Below are 26,244 nucleotides of genomic sequence, written 5' to 3' on the forward strand. Positions count from 1 at the left end.
TTATCTTTTTAGAAAATAATTATTATAGTAGTAGTATGGTAGTTATTGTTTATTTTATTTTCTGTTACAGTATATAGTTAAAAATAATGAAATGACATGCCATTATATCTTCCCATATTTAGATGTTTACATCAGTAAGAGTAATCCGATTAAGCAGCCTTAACCTGACTAATCAAGCCCTTAATAAGAACTTTAATGATCTCTGTGAAAACTTGCTTAAGGTAGGAACCTTCTGACTAACTATACCTTAGTTAAAATGCCTAAGGATCATGAGATTTAAAAAGAAAAGTGCTTGTATTGTCTGGAATACCTTGCACAGTGGTAGGGACAATTATTTTATTTATTTGTCAGTCTTAACTTGCCACCAAGTAAAATGCCAAAGTTGTCCTCTCCATCCTAATATGCCATAGTATAAAAGATATATATTTTGAGTTATTTCATAGCTTTAAACTGCATAAAAATCTGTATTTATAAATTTTTAAAATCCCTCTTTCTTATGTTTTTATGACTTAGAAATATGACTAAATATTACTGTCTGCTCAGATATTAAAACTGTATTCATTTTTTAATATCTCCATTTTTTATTTTTTTAATTAATTTATTTTAATTGGAAGATAATTACTTTACAATATCGTGATGGTTTTTGCTTTATATCAACATGAATCAGCCATGGGTATACATGTGTTCCCCCCACCCAAACTGTATTCTTAATGAAAGAATAGACAAAACAGAAATGTTTTAATCTTTTGAATTTTATTTGCCACAGTAAAATATGCATTAAAAATCATTTTTTATGGATTTTTAAATTACAAGAAGTGATATTACATCTTTTGTGTAGAGCCTGTATTTTAAACTCCGGTCTATGATCCCCTGCTGCCTCTGCCATGTCAATTTTACAGTCTCTCTCCCTGAAGATGAATTAATTCAGGTAATTACAGTTTAGTCTATTATTAAAAAGATTTCTTTGATCTGTTTTAATATTATACATTTGCCATAATTGAGAAGTATAAACTGCTTTATTTCAAAATATTTTTAAACATGTTAGTATGAGTCAGACCTTATCTGTCCGTTTACTTTTGTGAACTCTAGTTATCTAAAGGTGGAATCACATGTGTGTTCCAGCGTAATACCCACTGGGAATTCTGTCTCAGTGTGACTTCTGCAGTCTCCATCCTTTAGAGAAGGTTCTTGAGCTTTTTCTGGAATACCTAGGTTTCAGTGTACATGTTGGGCTTAGTTGTAGTCTGAATATCTGAGTTTATGTGCAGTTCCGGTTAAGAATCTTAACCAGTAAAACTAAAGGCAGATTAGCCAGTTTGTATAAGTTGTATGTAGTGAGAAAGATCTGTGAGAAGATGATTTTGGGAATGATTACTTCGCTCATCATATTGTTTCTGTGATTCTAGGTTACAGTCACAGCAGTTGCAATAACTTTTGACAAAAATCAGGCTTTACAGACTACAAAAACACACGCTGAGAAGTTATTGCAAAGAGGTAAACCTGTGGTAGATGGGAGTATGGTTCAGTGAAAAAAATATATTTGTCTGTTTTATAGTTCAGTGAAAAAATATAGAGGATAGGTAACTAAATGATATGTTTTTTGGTAAGATACTGTTACTTTTTCTGTTTTCTTTATCAGGATAACTGTATGGATAAGCATATGACTGGCTTTTTTTTGTTTCACACATGGATAGGTGGTTCACTGCTGATTACACAGAAAATGTGGCTGTTTTTTAGACTTAGATTGTATCATTAATTCTTCAGCAATTTAGAGGCTCTGAAAAAAAAGAAACTTTCTGAAGTTTAATGACTTGCTGGCTAAATAAATATCTAAAATATTTTAAGTTGAATATATTACACCTATATGCTGCTGCTGCTGCTGCTAAGTCGCTTCAGTCGTGTCCGACTCTGTGTGACCCCATAGATGGCAGCCCACCAGGCTCCGCCGTCCCTAGGATTCTCCAGGCAAGAACACTGGAGTGGGTTGCCATTTCCTTCTCCAATGCATGAAAGTGAAAAGTGAAAGTGAAGTCGCTCAGTCATGTCTGACTCTTAGTGACCCCATGGACTGCAGCCCACCAGGCTCTTCCATCCATGGGGTTTTCCAGGCAAGAGTACTGGAGTGGGGTGCCATTGCCTTCTCCGATTACACCTATATAGTATTGATTAAATGTCAGATTGAAAGATGTGTTAAATGATGATGTGTTCAGATACTTATCAAAAATAAATAGACAGTAACTGGTTTAAGTATTATAGAACTACTATAGTATCAATACAAAAGTAGGATAGTAATAATTATTAGTGAGTGCTTATTCTTTGAAAGGCATTGTGCTAAGAGGTTTATATGTATCATCCTTTCTAAATCTTAACAGTCCCACCTGGAAAGATAGCAACCACTCTCAGTGTCTGCACGTGAAGGTAGAAAGCAAGGAGAAAATAACCAGAATAAATTGAGTTGGGGAAAAATACATATATTATCCCAGATTCTTAATTTTTAAAAAATTAATAAGAGATCATTACATAGTAATTTATATTTTTTCTTGCTTCTCTAGCCTCTACAGATAATGAAGAACTTCTGCAGTTTCCCCTGGAACTCTGTTCAGATTCACTTCCTTCTCATCCTTTTCCACCAGCTAAAGGTTGGTTAAGCAAGAGAAATGCAAGCACAAATACTAGTTTCTAGATGCTTTTACTTGCTTCTTGATTGTAGGTGATCTTAACTTAATTTTGAAATGGAGATTTGTTCTTCATTCCCCATTGTATGTTTCTTCATGTTCATAAAGGGGAGGGAGTACTGTTGCTTTCATTTTGATTTCTCTAGTAATCTCATCATAACTTATTAAGGTAATTTTTCATATAATATTCTGTTCTAATACCTCAAATATATTAAAGTTTTATTTTCAGAGATTTGGATTTCCCAAAGTTAACTGTTCACATATGGTATTTTTGATATTTTTATCTGGTGAATTTTTTCCAGCAACATTGTAACCTCTTGCAGAAACTTCTAGATTTTCTTAGACAACAAAATACTTATTTTCTTCAGAAGCTATGTGGAGAGAGGTTTTGGGCAAGGATTAGTGCAAGTGAGAAAGGGATGAGCTTTCTGTCTTTCGGGTATCTTATATTTGAGGAACATTTTTTCAAATGCAAAATGATTATCCCTTAATTCAGTAACATTAGGTATATTTATATCTCTACAATCTTTGGAGAAAAATGGGAGGTAGTTTTTTCCATTTCTCTTGTGATTTCAATGTAATTCTTACAAAAATTTCAGAATTACTGTACCTTATCTTAGAGCAGTTTATATACAATAAATGTTTGTGTTTTTCCTAAATTTTTTATTCTGAGAAATGATGCATTCATTATTTAAAATCAGATGGCCTTTCTAATGTTTACATTTTATCATGCATATGATTTCTATTTGTCAGTTACTTTATCTGATATGAAGTTAGTTATAATACATAATAGCTTTAAATTCACATTGTGTGTATATCAGTAGAGTCTTTACTAAATCAGTTCAGAGTCTATGAAGATAAATAGATCTTGACTCATATTTTGGAGCTGAAAAAGTTAAGCTACTTTCAGATTTGGAACTTTCTAACATGGTTACCATGTGGTTCTTTTTCCTTTTTATCCAAATAAAATTCTCATTTAGAACTTCATAGAGAATTTCTTTAAAAAAAAAAAAAAAGAAGGGATAAATCCAAAGACAATCTGAGTTCAGATTTATAACTTAAATATAGCTTTTAGAACAAAAAGCAGAACAGTCTAGAATCTTCCTTGAACTGACTTCATAAGATTTTTTTTTTTTAAACACCTGCTTTCTATAGAAACTTACATTTAACACGGGGTTAGTTTCAAACTACTTTTAGTTTTCACTTAGTTTATCCTTACCCAGCAGTGGTGAGGAGGGGGCAACTAAAACCAATAACCCTATCAGCAATAAGGTTTGATTAGTTGCTAATCTATAAAAATATTTATTTGTGGAGTTGAGGTCCCTGTCAGCTCTATTTTACCATGTTGTTAATAGCTACTGAAATCTGCGGAAGATTAAATTTAAACTCTGTAAATTAACCATGTCTATATTGATAACTTACAGTTTCAGTAATAGCTTTCAAAATGTTTTCAAAGGTAATTAAAACTAATGCTTTTTGTAGTAATCAGTGTATTTTGCACAAATGATACTCTGTGAACTGAAAAACAAAGAAGAATTTGAGCAGAATAAGTTATATCTAAACAATACCTAAAATATTTGCAGTTTATTTTAAGGAGCATGGGAAACGGCCATAAAGTGGACTAATAAAGCAAGAGACCTGGCTTTTTTCTCAGTTCTACTCCTGATGATATCAAATGTGAGAACTTGGGCCAGTTAATCTGCAGTTAAGCCACTGAAGTCTCAGTTCTTCATTTGTAAAATGTGAAAAGATGAAGATTCTCTCCAGCCTTTAAAATTCTCGGATTTTTTTGAGTTTCTATGGTGTATGGTTCTTCAATTATTACTAAAAACAAAAGCTAAATTATGCCTGAGGTCACATTGAGCTTCTTTGAGTTCATTTTCCAAATAGCTTCAAATCAGTTAAACCAATGATTTTTAAACTCTGTCCCTCCAAACCCTAGAATTTCTTCAGAGGTGCCTTGTGGCCTTCCAAGAGGCAAGGTATCGGGGTTAGTGCTGGCTCACCTACCTCTGAACTAGAGTAGCTTTGATTCACTGTGCTTTCTGTGTTCGCTTTCTGTGTGATTTTGTTAGAAGAAAGGGTTTCAAAAAGTTTGAAAATCACTGAATGAGATCCTGCTGCCTTTATCATCATCGTTGTCACCGTTATCAGCTTCATAATAATATCATCACATCTAATACTTATATATATATATATATATATATAAAACTTTTAATACTAAGTACTTAACTGTAAAACCTACGTGCCTTTCTTTGAATGTTATATTTTAAATTCATCAGTGAATACTAAAAAGTTTACCTGTGCATTTTTTTTAAAGTCGTGTATACTGTGGTTTACGTTGCATGCTTACTTATTGTCTTTGCTTCCTGACGTCTCTCCAGGAGAACGTGTGCTATGCTATATACATTAGAAAAAGTTATTTCAAAATATTTTAGAAAATTTGAGGATAGAATGGCTTTTGAAAGGTAGGAAACATGTAATAATAGAGTGTTATATCATGAATGTAGTAGCTGAATATTTTAACATGAAGACAGGCTTTGAATAGAGAATAGAAATATCTGGAAACAGTTAAGCTTAGCAGTTTAGAGGAAATAGGTGGGAGATAGAAAGGCAAGGATGGGAAATAAATGTTAAAAAAAAAAAACTTTACTTTCTTTCTGCAACCAGAGGCTTAAAAATTGACAACTGATATGATAAATAAATATAGTTTTTATAGTTAGGTCAGTTAGCTAAGCTGACTGAGGTTTATCTTTTTTAATTCTGAAAACTTTGAATACTAATTTATTTTCCAAGTTCTCATCACAAATGAGATGATTTATGAAAATTTTTATTTCTTTTTAGTTGACAGAGTAGTGTCAAGAGCTATGCACAGTATGTTTATTAATACTTCCATCTTTTCACTTGTAGATAAACCTTTACTTATCTTTTGGTGTTACTGAAAATGAGAGACTCTTTGAAGAGAATATGTTTCAATTATGTGTATTCTAATTGACTGTGTAGAGTAAGCCTGGGCCTGAGTTGTCCATCCATGTTCAGTTTTTTTCCCCTTCTATGTTTTGTTATACTTGGTTTTGTTTCTCAAGGTAAACAAAACAGTTTTGATGTGTGTCTCAAATTATGGTTGATTTCATGTTACCTTGCTAGTTATCTTGATTTTTCTGATTTGAAATATCAAAAAGTAATTTTTGATATTTAAGTAATTTTAGTAATTTAAGTAATTTCTTAAAGAACATTATCAAGTGAAGGTCATCAAAATTCTCTGAATACTGTGAGGAACAGAGATGATGTGGCATCACCATAAATTACTTTTTTTTCATATGAACCTGTGTTATAAGAAAAAAAGATAACAATAGCAATTTTTTAAAATTTTATTTTATTTAACTTTACAATATTGTATTGGTTTTGCCATATATCAAAATGAATCTGCCACAGGTATACATGTGTTCCCCATCCTGAACCCTCCTCCCTCCCCATACCATCCCTCTGGGTCGTCCCAGTGCACCAGCCCCAAGCATCCAGTATCGTGCATCAAACCTGGACTGGCAACTCGTCTCATATATGATATTATACATATTTCAATGCCATTCTCCCAAATCATCCCACCCTCTCCCTCTCCCACAGAGTCCAAAAGACTGTTCTATACATCAGTGTCTCTTTTGCTGTCTCGTATATAGGGTTATTGTTACCATCTTTCTAAATTCCATATATATGCATTAGTATACTGTATTGGTGTTTTTCTTTCTGGCTTACTTTACCCTGTATAATAGGCTCCAGTTTCATCCACCTCATTAGAACTGATTCAAATGTATTCTTTTTAATGGCTGAGTAATACTCCATTGTGTATATGTACCACAGCTTTCTTATCCATTCATCTGCTGATGGACATCTAGGTTGCTTCCATGTCGTGGCTATTATAAACAGTGCTGCGATGAACATTGGGGTACATGTGTCTCTTTCCCTTCTGGTTTCCTCAGTGTGTATGCCCAGCAGTGGGATTGCTGGATCATAAGGCAGTTCTATTTCCAGTTTTTTAAGGAATCTCCACACTGTTCTCCATAGTGGCTGTACTAGTTTGCATTCCCACCAACAGTGTAAGAGGGTTCCCTTTTCTCCACACCCTCTCCAGCATTTATTGCTTGTAGACTTTTGGATCGCAGCCATTCTGACTGGCGTGAAATGATACCTCATAGTGGTTTTGATTTGCATTTCTCTGATAACGAGTGATGTTGAGCATCTTTTCATGTGTTTGTTAGCCATCTGTATGTCTTCTTTGGAGAAATGTCTATTTAGTTCTTTGGCCCATTTTTTGATTGGGTCATTTATTTTTCTGGAATTGAGCTGTAGGAGTTGCTTGTATATTTTTGAGATTAGTTGTTTGTCTATTGTGTCATTTGCTATTATTTTCTCCCATTCTGAAGGCTGTCTTTTCACCTTGCTTATAGTTTCCTTTGTTGTGCAGAAGCTTTTAAGTTTAATTAGGTCCCCTTTGTTTATTTTTGCTTTTATTTCCAATATTCTGGGAGGTGGGTCATAGAGGATCCTGCTGTGATGTATGTCGGAGAGTGTTTTGCCCATGTTCTTCTCTAGGAGTTTTATAGTTTCTGGTCTTACGTTGAGATCTTTAATCCATTTTGAGTTTATTTTTGTGTATGGTGTTAGAAAGTGGTCTAGTTTCATTCTTTTACAAGTGGTTGACCAGTTTTCCCAGCACCACTTGTTAAAGAGATTGTCTTTAATCCATTGTATATTCTTGCCTCCTTTGTCAAAGATAAGATGTCCATATGTGCGTGGATTTATCTCTGGGCTTTCTTTTTGTTCCATTGATCTATATTTCTGTCTTTGTGCCAGTACCATACTGTCTTGATGACTGTGGCTTTGTAGTAGAGCCTGAAGTCAGGCAGGTTGATTCCTCCAGTTCCATTCTTCTTTCTCAAGATCGCTTTGGCTATTCGAGGTTTTTTGTATTTCCATACAAATTGTGAAATTATTTGTTCTAGCTCTGTGAAGAATACCGTTGGTAGCTTGATAGGGATTGCATTGAATCTATAAATTGCTTTGGGTAGTATACTCATTTTCAGTATATTGATTCTTCCAATCCATGAACATGGTATATTTCTCCATCTATTAGTGTCCTCTTTGATTTCTTTGACCAGTGTTTTGTAGTTTTCTATATATAGGTCTTTAGTTTCTTTAGGTAGATATATTCCTAAGTATTTTATTCTTTTCATTGCAATGGTGAATGGAATTGTTTCCTTAATTTTCTCTTTCTATTTTCTCATTATTAGTGTATAGGAATGCAAGGGATTTCTGTGTGTTGATTTTATATCCTGAAACTTTACTATATTCATTGATTAGTTCTAGTAATTTTCTGGTGGAGTCTTTAGGATCATGTCACCTGTAAACAGTGAGAGTTTTACTTTTTCTTTTTCAATTTGGATTCCTTTTATTTCTTTTTCTGCTCTGATTGCTGTGGCCAGAACTTCCAAAACTATGTTGAATAGTAATGGTGAAAGTGGGCACCCTTGTCTTGTTCCTGACTTTAGAGGAAATGCTTTCAATTTTTCACCATTGAGGATAATGTTTGCTGTGGGTTTGTCATATATAGCTTTTATTATGTTGAGGTATGCTCCTTCTATTCCTGCTTTCTGGAGAGTTTTTATCATAAATTTTTATGGCACTTTCATAATATTTTTCCCCTTCATTAATATCTATATGTCAATTTTTTTTAATATGTCACTTCACTCTGAAATGGTTTTTAAGAGAATTTTAAAATCATATATATTTTATGAAGTGAAAGTGAAAAAAGATTGAGCAAATATAGTAAAAATAGAGAATCTGAGTAAATTAATCTGGGTAAAAGATGTGTATAATTTTTTTATATAAAAGATTAGCATATTGCTTTAGTAGATACACATTTAAAGACCTGAATCTTGAGATATTAGATACCATATTGTGGGACTTTAAGAACTTACGTTAGACAAACGTGTGTGAATCATATACCACTATATACACACACATATATAAATAGATATCAAATACTTTATAAATCTAATCTATATCAGGATAATGGTTTTCACTAAAATTCTGAGAATTTAAGGCTATAAAAGTGTTTAATTGAGTCACTTTTAGTGTTTGTATACTGTTGGATGAAACTGTATAGAGGAAACATTTTTTTATTACTCCCTACCCCCCATGCTTATTTCTGCTGTCACTTGGCTTTATGCTGGGGTGGTATCCTCACGTTCAGTTGCATTAACTAGAGGCTGGGAGGAGTTCTCTTTTCACTGAGCAGTTGCTGACTAATGTGACAAACATAGGTCACATTCTGGATTTCAGTAAAAAAGAAAACTTACACCCCTCAATGCATTGTACTCCATAATTAGGTATCCACATTGGAACCTTTTTCCTTTATTTTTACAGTAGACTATTGGAGTTTACTTTTTTGTTAAACCAAATTTGATTTTAAAATATAGTTTAATATTTTAAACTTAAATGACTTGCTTTAAATTATTGTAAACTAGTTATTAGAAATATAAATCTATAAGAATTACAGAAATTAGCTTTTAGTTTTTCCTACCAACTAATGGTTCTGAATTCTTACAAGTATATATAATTCTTTATATTAACTAAAGTTTTTTTATATTAACAGTTCATTGCATGTCTGTTTTTTCTCTCTTATTTTTTAAGATATATTTAGTCACTATGACCAAATGGTGGGCTTCCCTGGTAGCTCAGCTGGTAAAGAATCTACCTGCAATGCAGGAGACCCCAGTTCAATTCCTGGGTCAGGAAGATCCCCTGGAGAAGGGATAGGCTACCCACTCCAGTATTCTTGGGCTTCCCTGGTGGCTCAGATGGTGAAGAATCTGCCTGCCATGCAGGAAACCTGGGTTTGATCCCTGGGTTGGGAAGATCCCCTGGAGGAGGGCATGGCAGCCCACTCCAGAATTCTTGCCTGGAGAATCCCCATGGACAGAAGTGCTTTGCAGGCTACAGAGTTGGGCAGGACTGAGAGACTAAGCACACGTGACCAAACGCTGAAAGTGTGAAAGTGAAGTCGCTCAGTCGTGTCCGACTCTTTGCGACCCCACAAACTGTAGCCTACCAGGCTTCTCTGTCCATGAGATTTTCCAGGCAATAGTACTGGAGTGGATTGCCATTTCCTTCTCCAGGGGATCTTCCCAAACCAGGGCTCGAACCTGGGTCTCTCACATTGTAGACAGACGCTTTACCGTCTGAGCCACCAGGGAAATCTATTAAAAATGCTAAATTTTCCTTGTTATTGGTGGCCACAGCAATCAGTAGGGGATCCTGAAAGGAGAAAGATACTGAGGGGAAAGAGAATGAATAGGAACTCTATAAAGAGTGGAAAATGTGAAAATTGCACCTAAGAAGTGTGAAGGAAGCAAAGAGTTGGATGAAGAAGTAGAGATAGGGAATCTTAGCTTCTTCAAGGCAGCCCGAGGGCAGTAAAAGCCAATCAGGAATCGAGGGAGTGAAAAGCAAAGAAAGTTGAATTGGGCTACTGACCAAAACCCAGGATTATTTGGGGAAAAAAGATAACAAAGGATAGTAGTGAGAGGAGTGAATGATGGGGACTAAAGAAGAAAAGCAAGTGGGTTAAGATACTGTACACCTTTAATTGGAAGTTTTAATGATTCAAATAGGGCAACTAATTGTCTTTTGTCATATATGTATTATCTGTGTATTCTAGTTGAATTTTTTTCTTCTAGTGAAAAACAACTTATATTTTTCTCCATGCCTTAATAATTTTTAACTGTAATATGTCAATTTCATTATCAAACCACCAATATTTGAAGACCATTAGGGTCCAGGTATATACTGAATGTTTACATACATCATTTGTCTCACTCAGTCATTAAGCCAGATACTGATCAGTGCATTAAGGAAATGCCTAAAGGAACATAAAACCAAATTTTGATCATCATAGTTTAAAACTGAGCATGTTTAAATAGGAAAATAAAGCAATATAGTTTAGAGACTCCAGATTGCACATAGTTTTATCTGCCAGAGAATCTTTTCAGAGTTTGCAGGAATTTTTTCAGCTTTAATACTTTTCTTAGGGTGACAGGAAAAGAATGTCTCAAAGACTTTTTTAATTATTCAGAGCAAAGATGATCTGTAAAATTTAATGATAGTAAATTGTCAGAAGAGTAGTCAGTGTAAGACTTTATCGTGACTAGTACATCCCTTTGTCATTGGTATGACAGATTGTTTAGGAGGATGGAGGCATCTCAAACTTCGGAAGCACTGGCAGGGGTATAATTGAAGGAGGAAGAATTCTTGCTACATTTTCTTTTTGTTTTTCATCTGTATGCTCATTTCCACTAAACCACTTTAATCTGGATTAATCCCCCTCCCCACTCTGCTCAGGCCTGTTAAAAGTCATTAGAGTATACTAAGGAAATAGTTCTATATGTTGTTCTGCTTGCCTTGTTAACTTTCCAGCATTGTTTTTTTTTGAGGGATCATCACTATCACTTAGTAGATTTTTTGAATAGCAAAATTGTATTCAGTGGGCAAGGAAATGGTAAGAGAACTGGGCTGCTGTGTGGCTTGATTTAAACTCTCTTTGCGGCTTCAGTGGGGACCTGACATACGAAGTGTTTGTCTCAAAGTCTTCCACAGAGATATACAAATGGCCAGAACTGAGCATTGGCTCCCCAGCAAAGCCTCAAGGACATTTAAAAAGTTTCTACTTCTGAGTATGAAATCTGTTGCCTTTTTAAAGTACTGGCTTAGAGATTGCATGGGGCTTCCCCGATGGCTCAGCAATAGAGAATCTGCCTGCAGTGCAGGGAACAGGAGATGCGGGTTTGACCCGTGGGTGGGGAAGAGCCCCTGAGAAGGAAACAGCAACCTACTGCAGTTTTCTTGCCTTAGAGAATCCCGTGGACAGAGGAACCTGGTAGGCTATGGTCCATGGGGTCACAAAGAGTCAGACACAATTGAGCATGCACGCACTAGAGATTGCAGAGGGCTTCCCTAGTAGCTCAGACGGTAAAGCATCTTCCTGCAATGCAGGAGACCTGAGTTCGATCCCTGGGTCGGGAAGATCCCCTGGAGAAGGAAATGGCAATCCACTCCAGTATCCTTGCCTAGAAAATCCCATGGACAGAAGAGCCTGGTAGGCTGTACAGTCCATGGGATCACAAAGAGTCAGATACTACTGAGCAACTAACACACACACCACCAGAATTTCTGCTTTGTCAGTGAGCCAGACAGCTAATGTCTATGCCACCTTCTCTTGAAAAGGCTGTTACCTGGGAAGCCAAACAGTAATCAGAAGGGGCAGAGAGCCTGAGGTCATTAGATGTTTGAGGTGTTCAGACCAGTCCAAAGTGCTGAAGTCCACAGGACTAGCTTCTCTTGGGCCTTTTCTCTGATGGAAAAAAATGAGTGTCCAGGCAAACGTGGCAGAAGGTGAACCTGCTCTCCTTCAGTGAGGTCAGAGGTCTCCTGACTCATTCACATTTGAGGGCTGGGAATAAATACTTTTGCTCTCTTGGTTCTCTTCTTCTCCACTTTTGTAAAACTTTGGGGAAAGTAGTAAGTGTAGTAAGTGTACATGATAAAAAATTCAAACCCTGCAAAAAGACCACATTGTCCAAAATAAAGCTCCCTTCTCCCTTCATTTTCCTTCCCAAGAGGCAAGTGCTTCTAATAGCTATATTGTCTCTCTTTGCAAAGATGTTCTATTTATCCTTAAAAAAAAAAAAAAAAACACAGATAATCTACAGACCATTGTATACCTTTACTTTTTAACACTTGACATATTTGAAGATGGGAGCAGATAGATTCTACATGTATAAGCTCTTTTTGTGGACATTTCATATACAGTTGCTACCAGGGAATTCCATATTGCCAAGATAATATGAAGGTATAGAGGATAATTTAGTCATTTTCATGTTTTCTCTTAGCTTCCTCTCCCTTCTTCCCATCCCCACACGATAAAACTAGGGTCTTTAATGCCAACTGTATTTTCTGTGTCTGTACTCAGTGAGGCTGTGCTGCCCAGGACCTCTGGGAGTCCTGGAACTCTCCTGGGATATGTGAGCCTGGGGTGGGCCACTTACTTTCCCAGCTTCTGCATTGGATCAGCTGTTGCTAGAAATTGAGTGTCAGTTCTGTTTAGTCTTCCTGCTGTAGGTCCTGTCTCCTTCTGGGCTTCCAGTACCCCTCAGGATCCCGAATCAGGAGGACACTCCCTCGAGAACTTCATGATGGTCAGGGCACACCCAGTGTGATCCCCTCACAAGTCATTTTGTGAACTTCTCCTCATGATCCCTTTTATTGGACAGCTGTGTATCTCAAGAGGAATGTTGACCACTGTACTCTCTCCAGTATTAGCTCGTGGTCACTAGCCTTAGGGAAAAAGAGGTGGAGTGGGGATGGGAGATATGTCATTGTCCCCCAGTTGGCAGATACATTCTGTATACTTCTGATTTTTGAAAAGTACAACTTTTACAAATTTAAGAATATTACCCCCAAAATCACCATATGACACAGACACAAAAATATTATATATTTACTTACTTAGTTTATAATAATAATAAAAAATGGCTGACCCAAATTATTCTTAGTGTTTTTATGAGTTATTTCTGTCTTGGCAACACTATATATCTTCAGTTATGAGATTCTTAGAAACAAAAATTCAAATATGCTAGTGTGGGTAGAGCCTGAAAATTAGAAATAGATGATGACTTTTTTTTTTTTAATGTAGTGCTGTTTGAATTGTACAGTTCCTTAAATATGTATGATAAAAATGTAAACTTTCAGGAAGAATTCAAGATGTTGCTTTTGTGAGCGTACTAGAAAGGAGGTTATAGTTTGGGATTCCTAGTTATTTCTGTGAAAAGTAGTCACCTTTTAGTTCCATAAAGTCATGATAGTTTCAGAGGAAGCTGTTGAAAGTGAAAGCTTTGAATGAGGGGGTTGGTGGTGAGGTGGGTGGGGCAGGGCTAATGTATGGTGTGTGTTTATCTATGAGACACAGGTCATTGCTTTGTCTGTAGCTCTTAATCTTACTGGCTTTTCCCCCATAGACATTTACCTTCCCTCTTTCATTTCAGATTTTCTTCCCAGTACATCGACCCTTTTCTCTGTTCAGGTTTCCCACATCCTGCTTCCCTCCCGCTAACATTTGTTACTGTGTTGATATTTTCTAACATGTAGACTTTCTGGAACTTTCTTTGTGTTATAATAACAAGTAATCTTTCTTGGCATGGTGTTTATTAACCGAGCTAGTTTTCATATATCAATAGAAACTGCCATTTTAAACCTAAGTACTTCTATTTGGTTTGCTTTTATAATGAGGCCATAAAAATTTTCTCCTATTCATCTGGTTTTTAGAGAGTATTAACCAAGAGCAAAGAGATACTGGCTTGTATTTAGCATCCAAGCTAATGTTGTTCATATTGTCTTACTAGAACACCTGGAGAGTGCAAGTTCTAACTCAGGTATACCAGCTGCACAGAGAGGTGAGTTTGTCTAATGAAGCCAATAGTCACCAAAGGTGTGAAATTCTAGCGTGGTGGTGCATAAGCATACAGACATCGAAGAAGTGCTCTGGACAATGGGATACACACCAAAATGTGGCTTTGTTGTAGTTAGATTGTGAAATTCAAGTAATATTTACGCCATCTAGCATTTTAGTAGTGTCCCAGTTTCTAAATATAAGACTTTAGCTTTTTAATATTATTTTTTAGCTCAACAGTAGTAAAAGATATCCTTTGGAAAAGGAGAACTTGTTGGGCTCACACTTGATCCTCACTCCATGTTAATCGAAGTTTTGTTGCCAAAATCAGATGTGGAAATAGAATATTGATAAAAATGACCCTTTGGCTTCCTTGTTACTACTGGTAGAAAGAAGATCGTTTGCAAAAAATAAGTTAACTAGTGATTTTTTTTCATGTATCCTTTAGCATTTGATTCTCATTATTTATTTATTCATTTATTTTTTTGATTTCAGGGCAAAAACAGGGCAAGGAATTACTCACAAAGTTCTGATTGTAAATTAAAGTCCTAAGTATAAACAGCTAAAAACAGTGTAAAATAAAAACAAGGGAAAGGAAGTTAGTTAAAACGCAGCACGTGACCCTTTCCTTGATCTTGGTAGACCCGCTTCTGTTCCCGCTAAGAGACCACACAGCTCTGACATCACCAGAGATGCTCAGCCAACCGACAACTTGGCTTTGGACAAATCAGTGTCTAAAGCTTGATTCTTTACTATCTCTCTCAACCTGACTTGAAAAGGACCACCTTTCCCCCTAAGTTACAGTTAAATTACATCATCGAGAGGAGTGTTGTGATGAGTAAGAGACGTCATCCATATTTTTTCTTTGTTTTTTCTTTTGTTTTCTGTCTGTGTTTTCAGCAACGTCAGTTGATTACAGTTCCTTTGCAGACAGATGCAGCAGCTGGATAGAGCTCATTAAACTGAAAGCTCAGACCATAAGGCGCGGATCAATTAAGACAAGTAGGCGGATGTTTCTACCACGTTGTGATTTGAGAAGCATATCCGTGATTTCCCAGTGGTGAAGGCTGGCCCTGACTACTCAGTAATAACATTGCCAATCAATCATGTGTTGGAGTGTGAAAGCTGCAGATGCTAATTGTCATTTAGCAAAAGCTTTTGAAGGGCCTTTAGATGTTTAAATTGTAGCTGCAGGGTTGTGTTGTTAGTATTTTATTTTAGGAAGGTATTCTTAGATGTATATAAATAGATATTATGTCACATAGTGGAAGGAAATTAATGAGCTTTTATTGAAGAGACTCTTTCAGGGCCCAAGGTACTCGGTAGTATATGGCATCTGTCAGATTACTAAGAGTAATGTCTAGAGTGAGAGTAGAAGGTATCTCCAGAGAGAAAGTGGCCAACTCTTACCTCACTGCTAGACTCAGCATCAGGACTAAGATTTTTTTTTTTTTTTTAATCTATACTCCATGTGTTTTGGTAGACTTTGAGGTAAATGTATTTGAGTGAAAGAGTTGACATTAAAGGGAAGGAACTGTATTTAGGGGGAAGCTCACAGGCTATGAAACCAACCAGGTCTGGTTTTGAATCCTAAAAGTGTCATTTTAATAGCTGTGTGACCTTGGCAAGTTATTTAAGTTTTGTGAGCCTCAGTTTCCTCATGTGTTAAATGGGGATGACAACACCTATGTCGCTGCGTTGCTGTGAAAATTACACACACACACACGTGTGTGTGTGTCTGGTTCATGGTAGTTATTTGATAAGCAGTAGGTATTTGTTATTTTATGAACAATTAACTTTTAGACAGCCAAGGTCATTTGTTAAATTTTTTAAATGACAACTTTGATCGAGAAGGTTTGGAAAAGAAACCTGCTACAACTAGTTAAGATAAGGTTTATCTACAAGTTGACAATGAAGAAGTCGTCTGAAAAAGAGATGGAAAACTGCACTGGGAAATGTAACAACTTTCACACTCTCATAATAATTTGTTCCTACAGCAGATTTTTTAATGCTCTACCGCTTTTTCTTTGTCTTCACTTTATAACGATCATTGTGTGTGTAGCTACACCGCATTGACATTTTCTTTTGCAGGAATGCCATTTTTCTTCCCAAAGATTCCATTCCAGCATTTCCTCTTACGTTTTTCTTTCTCTCTCTATTTGTAACTGCATGCAGTGCATGATAATTTCTTTTCTTTCATGACATGGCTTAGCCTCACAGACAGCTGAATGTTGTCACCACTTATTTGGAAACACTAGGGAATCATTGAGTCACCAACATGTGATCTTGATGCTTTCTCTTCTCTTTCCAATTTTAGCAGTGACAGTTGAAAAAGCAAGTCCAATGGGTGAAGGAAACTTCCGGAATCGTTCTGCTCCCCCTTGTGCAAATTCCACCGTTGGGGTTGTTAAGATGACACCTCTTTCTTTCATTCCTGGAGCAAAAATAACAAAATATCTTGGGATAATTAACATGTTTTTCATTCGGGAAACCACTTCTCTACGTGAGGTAATTTTATAGTTGTTATTTCATTGTGTGTGTGAATTTTCTGTGGTTGAAAGTAGTAGTATCAAAACTAAACATGTTTCAAATTGTTTTTTTGCCAAAAGTAACACACACACACACACACACACACACTTTTTGCCATAACCTGTCTGGATTGGCTGTAGATTAGGCTCAGATGGTAAAAGTGTCTGCCAGCAATGCAGGAGACCCAGGTTCAATTCCTGGGTCAGGAAGATGCCCTGGAGAAGGAAATGGCTGCTGCTACTGCTAAGTCGCTTCAGTTGTGTCTGACTCTGTGCGAACCCATAGATAGCAGCCCGCCAGGTTCCCCGGTCCCTGGGATTCTCCAGGCAAGAACACTGGAATGGGTTGCTATTTCCTTCTCCAATGCATGAAAGTAAAAAGTGAAAGTGAAGTCGCTCAGTTGTGTCCAACTCTTAGAGACCCCATGGACTGCAGCCTACCAGGCTCCTCCGTCCATGGGATTTTCCAGGCAAGAGTACTGGAGTGGGGTGCCATTGCCTTCTCCAAGGAAATGGCAACCCCACTCTAATATTCTTGCCTGGAAAATTCCATGGACAGAGGAGCCTGGTAGGCTATAGTCCACAGGGTCGCAAAAAGTTGGACGTGACTGAGCGACTTCATTTTCACTTTCAGTATTATCACAAGAGTTGTGTTGGGTTTAAATTCATTTGTTATTAGAAGTTACAGATCCTTATCAGATGGTAAATTAAAAAAAATAAATGTATCCATGTTTGATAGAGGTTTAAAACAGCCCTGAAAGAATAGCTTAGTTTCTCAGTAGGTATTTGCCTGAGATGGATTTAAATGGCAATTTTTAAGAGTTCACATTAAATAGTAGGGGACTGTATCCTGAATAGATGTCTTTGGAGGTTTTTTTATATCATTTAGTTCTGTCGTTTTCTCCTGACAAAGAAGGAGGCTGCTTGTTTTCTCCTCTAGCCATCAGTGTTATTTGTTCAAGTTCTACCTCACACTGGGTATCATTAAACTTTAATTTGTTTTTTAAGTAACAGCAGTTATAATCTCTTGCTTGATGAGGTCAGAATTAAGAATCAGAGTCAGCCTATTATATCTTGCATTACAGAAGAATTTAAACTCAGGAAAAGATTATATTTCTATTTGTCTTATGTTTCTTGAGCAGGGCTGCTAAACAAATTAATATAGTGAGTAGGGAAAATGTTTAATTATTTAAATGTGAAACCCAATAAACTCTTCAAAATTTACTTTAGCAGAAGTTTGTATTTTTTAAAAGTGTGTCAATTATAAACACAACTTAATTGTGTTTTTCCCCCCCTTGTTTCACCAGCAGTGTTTCTATGCCTTCTTGGAAATGGCAGCCTGCTTACTAACTCAGGCTCACCCTCCTGCACCCAGCAGAGTGCCTGGTGCAGAGTAACCACAAGCCGTTTTTGTGTAAATGAGGGAGTGACTTCTGACAGATTAATTAATTAGATAGATGTTTCCTTTAAGAAAAATTATTTTTATAATCATATTCTAACTGTGTTGAGATGGAAAAGAAACTATCTCGATATTCTCAAAAACCTTTTAATATAGAATTAAAATAGGCAACACTTAAATCCATTGAGGTTTGACAAATTTGGGTTTGAGAAGCTGTCATAGATTGGTGAATTAACCTTTTCCAGTTGCACATGGATATTATACTGTTGAATGCGTAAAATTTTCTTTCCAAAGTGTCTTTTCAACTGCTGAAGCAACCATACCCCGAAATGTTGCTTCACAGATTTTCCTTCAACAGAGATTTATAATACCAGCTGTAATATAGTTAATAGTATAATATGTAGTATATGCATGCATGTGGGCTAATTTGCTTCAGTTGTGTCTGGCTGTTTGCAACCCCATGACTGTAGCCCACCAGGCGTCTCTGAACATGAGATTCTCAAGGAAAGAATACTGGACTGGGTCGCCATATTCTACAGGGGATCTTCCTGACCCAGGGATTAACCCACATCTCTTACGTCTCCTGCTTTGGCAGGTGGGTTCTTGACCACTAGTGCTACCTGAGAAGCCTGTATATAGTGTAATATCTGAAATCTGTTCATTCCTTGTTGAGTTATTTGCTTTCAATTACATAATATTAGAATTTACCCCTCTGTAGTGTCTTTTACTCTAAGAATTTTTTGATTTTATATGTAAGAGGAAAACTGATGAAAGTAGAAGAAAAGACTGTCCTGGACTGTGATTGAGTCAGAGGGAGGCTGAAGCAACTCCTTTAATTCCTTAATGACAAACTTTATGTAGGATCCTGTAGCTTTTCAGAAAAATGTGACCTAGACAAATGCTTTTTCTAACAGTGTATTAAATTTTGCCCTTACCTTCCAATTTGAAGTTGGAAATTTCTTCCTAGACTGTAAAAAACCTTCAGTAAAATTTGTGGGAAATTTAGATTGTAAAGCGTTCTAAGCTATCAGCTAGCCTTTGGTTTCTGTCTTGTTTGGTTTTGAACACTGCAAAAGTTCCCCAAATTGTTGGATTTCCTTCCATGACAAATATGTATAGATCACTGGGTACATGCCCCTGTTGAAACAGGTGTTAGCGTATATAGTTGTGAGCATGGCAGATGCGGTCCCTGGCATGATGGAATTTAGTGGAGTAAATCATCATCATGTGGTGAATAGATAGCTCTTAGTAATAGTAAGTCATATAAAGAAATACAACAAGGGCTCTCAGAGAATATTAACAGGACAATGTAATTTAGGTCTGATGGGGTAGATTGCCAGAGAAGGCAATAGCACCCCACTCCAGTACTCTTGCCTGGAAAATCCCATGGATGGAGGAGGCTGGTAGGCTGCAGTCCATGGGGTCGCGAATCAGACACAACTGAGCGACTTCACTTTCACTTTTCACTTTCATGCATTGGAGAAGGAAATGGCAACCCACTCCAGTGTTCTTGCCTGGAGAATCCCAGGGATGGGGGAGCCTGGTGGGCTGCCGTCTATGGGGTCACACAGAGTCGGACACGATTGAAGCGACTTAGCAGCAACAGCAGCGGGGTAGATTGCTCTGAAGAAGTCACGTGTAAACCAGGACCTGAAGAATTGAGTATGAGTTACCCTGGTGGAAAATTGGGTATGGACCTTTCATGTACGATGACCCCGAGGCTGGAAAAGGTGTCAAACCTTCAAGAAACTGTAAAAGACAAGTGTGACTTGGAACATGGTTCATTTTCAAAGTGGGAGATAGGGATAGCAGGGAAGTCTCATTGTGTATATTTACCATCAATTTATTTGAATGATGACGGGAACAGCTTCATGGAGGGAGGTGTTGACGGTGGAGGAACAGTTAGAACTCTTGCTCTGCCATCTGTCCACTAGCTCTGTGTTCCACCTTCATCATGGACACATCACATGAGCTTCAGTTTCATCGTCTCTAAAATCAAGATAGTAATCCCTGTTGGGATTATGACACACCTTAATGACTGAACACCAACAATAATCCCTGTTGTAGACATGTGTTAGGTAAAGGTTTTTCATTCATGCAACAGATCTGCATGGTGAAGGAAATTAAAAGGACCATCCATTATAGTAAGATCACTTAAACTGTTTTAATATATATTCTTTGATGTTTTATGTACATTCATTTACCCAGGTATATAGTTTGGTTTGCTTGTGCATTGTCCTTTAGGAAGGTGGGGTCAGTGGTTTTCTCCATGCTTTTATCGCTGAAGTGTTTGCAATGGTGCGTGCACACGTGGCTGCGCTGGGAGGGAACGCTGTCGTCTCCTACATAATGAAGCAGTGTGTCTTCATGGAGAATCCAAACAAAAACCAGGTGAGGTGGAGTTAAAAACCTCTGATGGGGAGACCCTACGAATTCACCCTATGGCCTTTTCACCTCCCATCCGCCTCCAAAAAAGAGAATTGTTCCTCAGAGCTCTTTGATTCCAGAGGCTTAAAACATGTTTTAGTAAATATTTTGGTAACTGTGGTCATACATAGGTCAGGTGTTGTTTTCACATCCCCAGTGACTAGTTAGTAGTCTGAAATACCTCTGGAAGTTTTGCTCCTAAATTACTTTTCCCACCACCTTCTTAGGGGGGGTGTTTTTGGGATCCAGTGATGGCTAATGGAGGACAGTTAAAGATGCCCTGTGGTTTGAGCTGTGATGCTGTCCACTTCTGACTGCCCTGCTGGTAAAGAGTACATCCTGATGGGGCCACACTGTTAATTCTAATAAGTAATATAATTTTGTTAATGAGGATAGGGGAGTGTTACTTAGGTTAAATTTTAGAATAGATTTCTCTTATCAGCTTTGTTAACATAATAATTCACTTACAACTGTTAAACATAGTCCTTTAAAAAATTAAATAACTATATTAATGAATTTTTTTTGTTTCCTTTCCTATGCATTGCCTTCTTAGCCTTTGCTCATTTTTTTCTTGAACTGTATGCCTGTTTCTGCTCTACAGAAACAGTAGAACATAAACACTGCCCCCAGCGTAACAGGAGAGTATGAGCGTGTTACTGAAATGTGACTGAAATGTGTTATTCTTTTAGGCACAGTGTCTTATAAACGTCAGTGGTGATGCGGTGGTTTTTGTTCGTGAATCTGAATTAGAAGTGGTGTCTACTCCGCAGCCTGCTGCCAGTTGCCAGCCCTCATGTACTGGAGGAGAAGTCACAACCTGAAGTCAGTTAGAAAGAGCTCAACTAAATGACATTCATCAATTTCCTTTGTCATTCATTTATCGTACTAGACATAAAAAATGAACTTAATATGAGAGAATTAAGAAAGAATTGATCCCATATGAGAATGTTTGATTTGAATGGGATCGCTTGGAGGCATGAGAATTTTCGAATCTTGACGTTTTTTTTAACCAAGGCTAGACAGACAGGCCTTATGGAGGCTTGACTCCCCAGGAAGTTCAGATAAATTTCTCTGAGAACTGTAGCAAAGATGCAAGCTATTTATAATTTATGTTGATTTTAATAAAATCGTAATTTAAATTATCAGGAAATTAGGCTAGCTATCCTGGTGTAATTTATAAAAATTAAGCAAGAAATTAACAAATTGTTAATAAATAATCTGATTTGAGGAATGTATGGGGAAAATGGAGAAAAGTTTTCAGAAAACTCTGAGTTTATTAATGTGTTATTTTGATGAAGAATCTGGTAACAGCTGAAAGGGAAAAGTACTTTAGCCATCTTTGAAAAAGGAGTTAAGCTTCTGTGACTTGTATCTTAATTGCTGCAAAAGTAAAATCTGTTTATCAGAGCCAATGTCCTTTTATCGGAAGCTTAATAATATCTCTAAGGAAGGAGGCAAAAATTACTATATAACTTCATTTTTACCCAAGTTTCAATTTGTGTTTAATTTTTCTGGAAGGGGCTTGGCTTCAACTGGGAAGAACAGGCCAATGAGTTTTGTTGGAGTAGTTAAAATATGATTGATCTAGTTGGAACATAAAATTATTTTCTAATAAAGTCATACTGAACTCTTACAAATAAACAGAATTTTAGTACTATCTTATTAGGGGTTTGGGGTGGTGAGGTAGACTGTATTTGGCATAGAATTTGGAAATGTAACTTGAATGTAAATATGCTGCAGAATGTTGAATGTATAGATAGAAATACTTTTTTTTTTGTCAATGCCAAATACATATTACAGATGAACCTTTAAAAGTACATTCCTCCTTTGGACAATAAAATTTCTTTTTAAAACTCATGATTTTGCTCTTCCAGGATAACAACTGCCCTAAAGATTAGGAGTCATTTCCTTGTTATCACAGGTGTCAATATTTTTCTGTATTTTGTTTATAATTTTATTTTTTAAATAAAAGATTTTATAAACTGGAATATTCCTAAATCTGTTTTTTTGCCCCTTTGTAGTATTGTCAGTGGTCAGAAACCACTTTCCATATGATCATCTTCATTTCTTTAGTCAACAATCTTCTGTTGTATGTCTGTTCTTCATTTGGAGGAGAAATACACTTGTAATTGTGCCACTTTCGTTGTTGGTGGTAGGAAACCTGCACGGTTAAGTGAGAAAATGTGTGTAGCTTGGGATGAAGGTGGCTTCCCCAAGAGGATAATACTTAAGCTCATTCTGGAAAAACAGGTACTTGGAATTGACTGACTTGTTCATAGTTTTATCCATCCATACAACAGCTATTTTGTGATTCCTGAGTATGTTTCTGAGTTCTTTCTTGACAGGGGCTTAATAATGTAGCTCACTGGTTGAGTGCCTGTTTTGTGTCATATCCTGTGCATGTTGTTGTTGTTCAATCACTAAGTCATGTTTAACTCTGCGACCCCGTGGACTGCAGCATGCCTGGCTCCTGTCCTCCACTACATTCTGGAGTTTGCTCAAATTCATGTCAGCTGAGTCAGTGATGCTATCTGCTAGTTGTCTGATCCTCTGCTGTCCCCTTCTCTTTTTGCCTTCAATTTTCCCCAGCATCAGGGTCTTTTCCAATGAGTTAGCTCTTCCCGTCAGGTGGCCAAAGTATTGGAGCTTCAGCAACAGTCCTTCCAATGAATATTGAGAGTTGATTTCCTTTAGGTTTGTGCATGTACCTTATTACTAATGTTTAAAACATAATACTGGCTGTTTTTGTTTTACCTTTTGAGACCAAAATGTATTTCCATTTTGGTCTCAACATTTGGATACTTAACAGAGGCACAGACTGATTTCTAGAAAAGCTAGAGTTTCTATAACTACTCAGGTTTTCTGTCTGCTGACACAGGCCATTTGCTCAATGTGGGTCACATGTGAGGTAGTCAGCCCATGCCAGAAATGGCTCCTTCTGGAAAGGCTGATGTTACCTGATGCCGAAAGAGTTGCTGCTGTTCATTGTGTGTAAGTTCCCTCAGAAACATCATTTTAGACAAACATACTGGGACTTAATCTTTTGGAAATATTGAGGCCAGTGACAGGACTTTAGCACACCTTGTAGTATCTCATTCTCTATTGGTACTCCAAAGCTTAAACTATACAAGTTATCCAATCCTTTGTTAGATTTGCTAAACTCACTGTCCCATTTCCTCACTTCCCGTGTGTCTGTGTTTAGTCACTCAGTTATCTCCAACTCTTTGTGACCCCATGGACTGTACCCCACCAGGCGCCTTTGTCCATGGAATTTCCCAGGCAAGAATACTGGAGTGGGTTTCCATATTCTTTTCCAAGGGGATTTTCCCTACCCAGGAATTGAACCTGCATCTCCTATGTCTCCAGCGTTGTAGGAGGATTCTTCACCTGCTGAGCCATGCAGGAAGCCCTACTCTGCCATAAACCATCACCAGGTTTCCATCATCTGATCTACCCCTAAATTTGAACTTGGCAAGGATGCAAGTATTGGACTGCAGTATCAGGTAGCTAAGAAGCTTCATGCATACACAAACAGTTTTTCATAAATTGGATCAAGTACCTAATTTTTAAGTATATTGGTGTTTGTTTGTTTTTTTTACCTTTTCACCTGGTTTTCTCTTCCCCCATCTTATCCCTCCCAATCCATGTTAATAACCTAGTATGTATTCTTACATATTACAATATGCTAATATATAATTTACATTCAATAAAATTTATCTATTTTAAGTGTATGAGTCAAAGTTTGACAAATAGATTCAGTTGTGTAACCAAGATAACATTTCATCACCAAGGAGAATGCCTTGTGCCCCTTTGTAGTCAGTTAACTTACCCCCTCCATGTCAATACGATCTTGTGCTTGGTAACTTTCACTTAGTATGAGGCATCCCATTTGGACAACATTTTTGGCTATTATGAATAAAACTTTTATTTAAGTTCACACTTTCTTGTGAAACTTGTGTTTCTGTTCTATGAGGTCTTTCAAACAGTACTGTGAGAATCTGATCTAAGCTCTGGAACTCTTCTCCAGAAAAATAAGCACAGAGGTGAAATTTTGCACACTATTTCAGGTTTGTTGAAGCCCCATTGTTGAGCTCAAGTTAAATTTAGTACAGGCCCCAGGTGGCGCTAGGGGTGAAGAACAATGCAGGAGACATAAGGGGCGTGGGTTCCATCTCTGCATGTGGAAGATCCCCTGGAGGAGGGCATGGCAACCCACCCTAGTATTGCCTAGAGAACCCTATGGACAGAGAAGCCTGGTGGGCTACAGTCCATGGGGTCAGAGTCAGACATGACTGAAGCAACTTAGCACAGCACAGCATATGGAGGGGAATAAGGAACCAGGCTGAAGGAAACATTAGGAAGATTTGGGTAAATCCTGTCCTAAAATGTTTGCCTCTTCTCCAGTAGAAAAGACATTTTTAAGATTAGACGTTTAAATATTTGAAAGATGTATATTTATGGTAGGCAGGATGATGTCCCCCCGGCCTCCCACCTCCCAGCAAAGATGTGCACAGCCTAACCTGCAGGGCCTGTGAACATATTACCTTACGTGACAAAAGGGACTTCACAGATAGGGTCAAAGCTAAAGACCTAGAGATGGGCGAATTATCTAAGTTTATCTGTGAAAGTCCTAGAACCTAATCTTTCTTCTTGAAATTCAGCAATGGCAGGTTGAGTTTACCTCTCAAAGAGGGATAGGAGACTAGGTCGTAGAGATTCTTTTGAGAGGTGAACTCAACTGCCATTGCTGACTTTCAAGAAGAAAGAAGAGAGCTATAAACCAAGGAATGTGGGTGGCATCTCAATGCTGGGAATGGCCACCAGCTGACAGCTAGCCAGGAAACAGGGTTCTCAGTTCTACACCTGCAAGAACTGAATGTTGCCTCACCTCAAATGGAGGAGGAAATAGATTCTTTCCTTTGAGCCTGCAGAAAGGGGTTTTAGCCTAGGGAGACTCACATCAGACTTAATGACCTGTGGAACTGTAAGCTAAACTTGTATAAGTCACTAAGTTTGCAGTCATTTTTTAATAGTAGGAATAGTAAACTAATACAAGTTCTCATAAGTTTAAACTGAAGAGATATAGTTCAAATATCAAATACAGTGCTCTTTATGAGTGACTAAGCACAATAACCTCAGATATGCAGATGACACCACCCTTATGGCAGAAAGTGAAGAGGAACTAAAAATCCTCTTGATGAAAATGAAAGTGGAGAGCGAAAAAGTTGGCTTAAAGCTCAACATTCAGAAAATGAAGATCATGGCATCCAGTCCCATCACTTCATGGAAAATAGATGGGGAAACAGTGGAAACAGTGTCAGACTTTATTTTTGAGGGCTCCAAAATCACTGCAGATGGTGACTGCAGCCATGAAATTAAAAGAGGCTTACTCCTTGGAAGGAAAGTTATGACCAACCTAGATAGCATATTCAAAAGCAGAGACATTACTTTGCCAACAAAGGTTCGTCTAGTCAAGGCTATGGTTTTTCCAGCAGTCATCTATGGCTGTGAGAGTTCGCCGGACCCCGGCAAGAGTTGGACTGTGAAGAAGGCTGAGCGCCGAAGAATTGATGCTTTTGAACTGTGGTGTTGGAGAAGACTCTTAAGAGTCCCTTGGACTGCAAGGAGATCCAACCAGTCCATTCTGAAGGAGATCAGCCCTGGAATTTCTTTGGAAGGAATGATGCTAAAGCTGAAACTCCAGTACTTTGGCCA

At 37.3% G+C, this 26,244-nt stretch overlaps 1 protein-coding gene across 18 annotated transcripts in view; it reads left to right on the forward strand.

Annotated features, from left to right (window-relative positions):
• The window catches only part of C2CD5 (C2 calcium dependent domain containing 5), a 91,772-nt gene extending 69,255 nt beyond the window's left edge, over window positions 1-22,517 (forward strand). For 11 of the 18 annotated variants that reach the window (XM_070789959.1, XM_070789961.1, XM_070789951.1 and 8 more), the window contains 9 exons: window positions 123-221; window positions 839-928; window positions 1,407-1,494; window positions 2,553-2,639; window positions 14,129-14,179; window positions 15,076-15,177; window positions 16,493-16,683; window positions 20,347-20,493; window positions 21,219-22,517. In XM_070789959.1, coding sequence (XP_070646060.1) covers window positions 123-221; window positions 839-928; window positions 1,407-1,494; window positions 2,553-2,639; window positions 14,129-14,179; window positions 15,076-15,177; window positions 16,493-16,683; window positions 20,347-20,493; window positions 21,219-21,350 — 987 coding nt within the window. In that variant the 3' untranslated portion in view covers window positions 21,351-22,517. The remainder of the gene's footprint in view (window positions 1-122; window positions 222-838; window positions 929-1,406; window positions 1,495-2,552; window positions 2,640-14,128; window positions 14,180-15,075; window positions 15,178-16,492; window positions 16,684-20,346; window positions 20,494-21,218) is intronic. The other 7 variants (XM_070789966.1, XM_070789957.1, XM_070789968.1 and 4 more) reach the window with 3 other exon arrangements.
• The last annotated feature ends 3,727 nt before the right edge of the window (window positions 22,518-26,244 follow it).

Source organism: Bos indicus, chromosome 5 (genome assembly GCF_029378745.1).
Source record: "Bos indicus isolate NIAB-ARS_2022 breed Sahiwal x Tharparkar chromosome 5, NIAB-ARS_B.indTharparkar_mat_pri_1.0, whole genome shotgun sequence".
Taxonomy (NCBI): Eukaryota; Metazoa; Chordata; class Mammalia; order Artiodactyla; family Bovidae; genus Bos; species Bos indicus.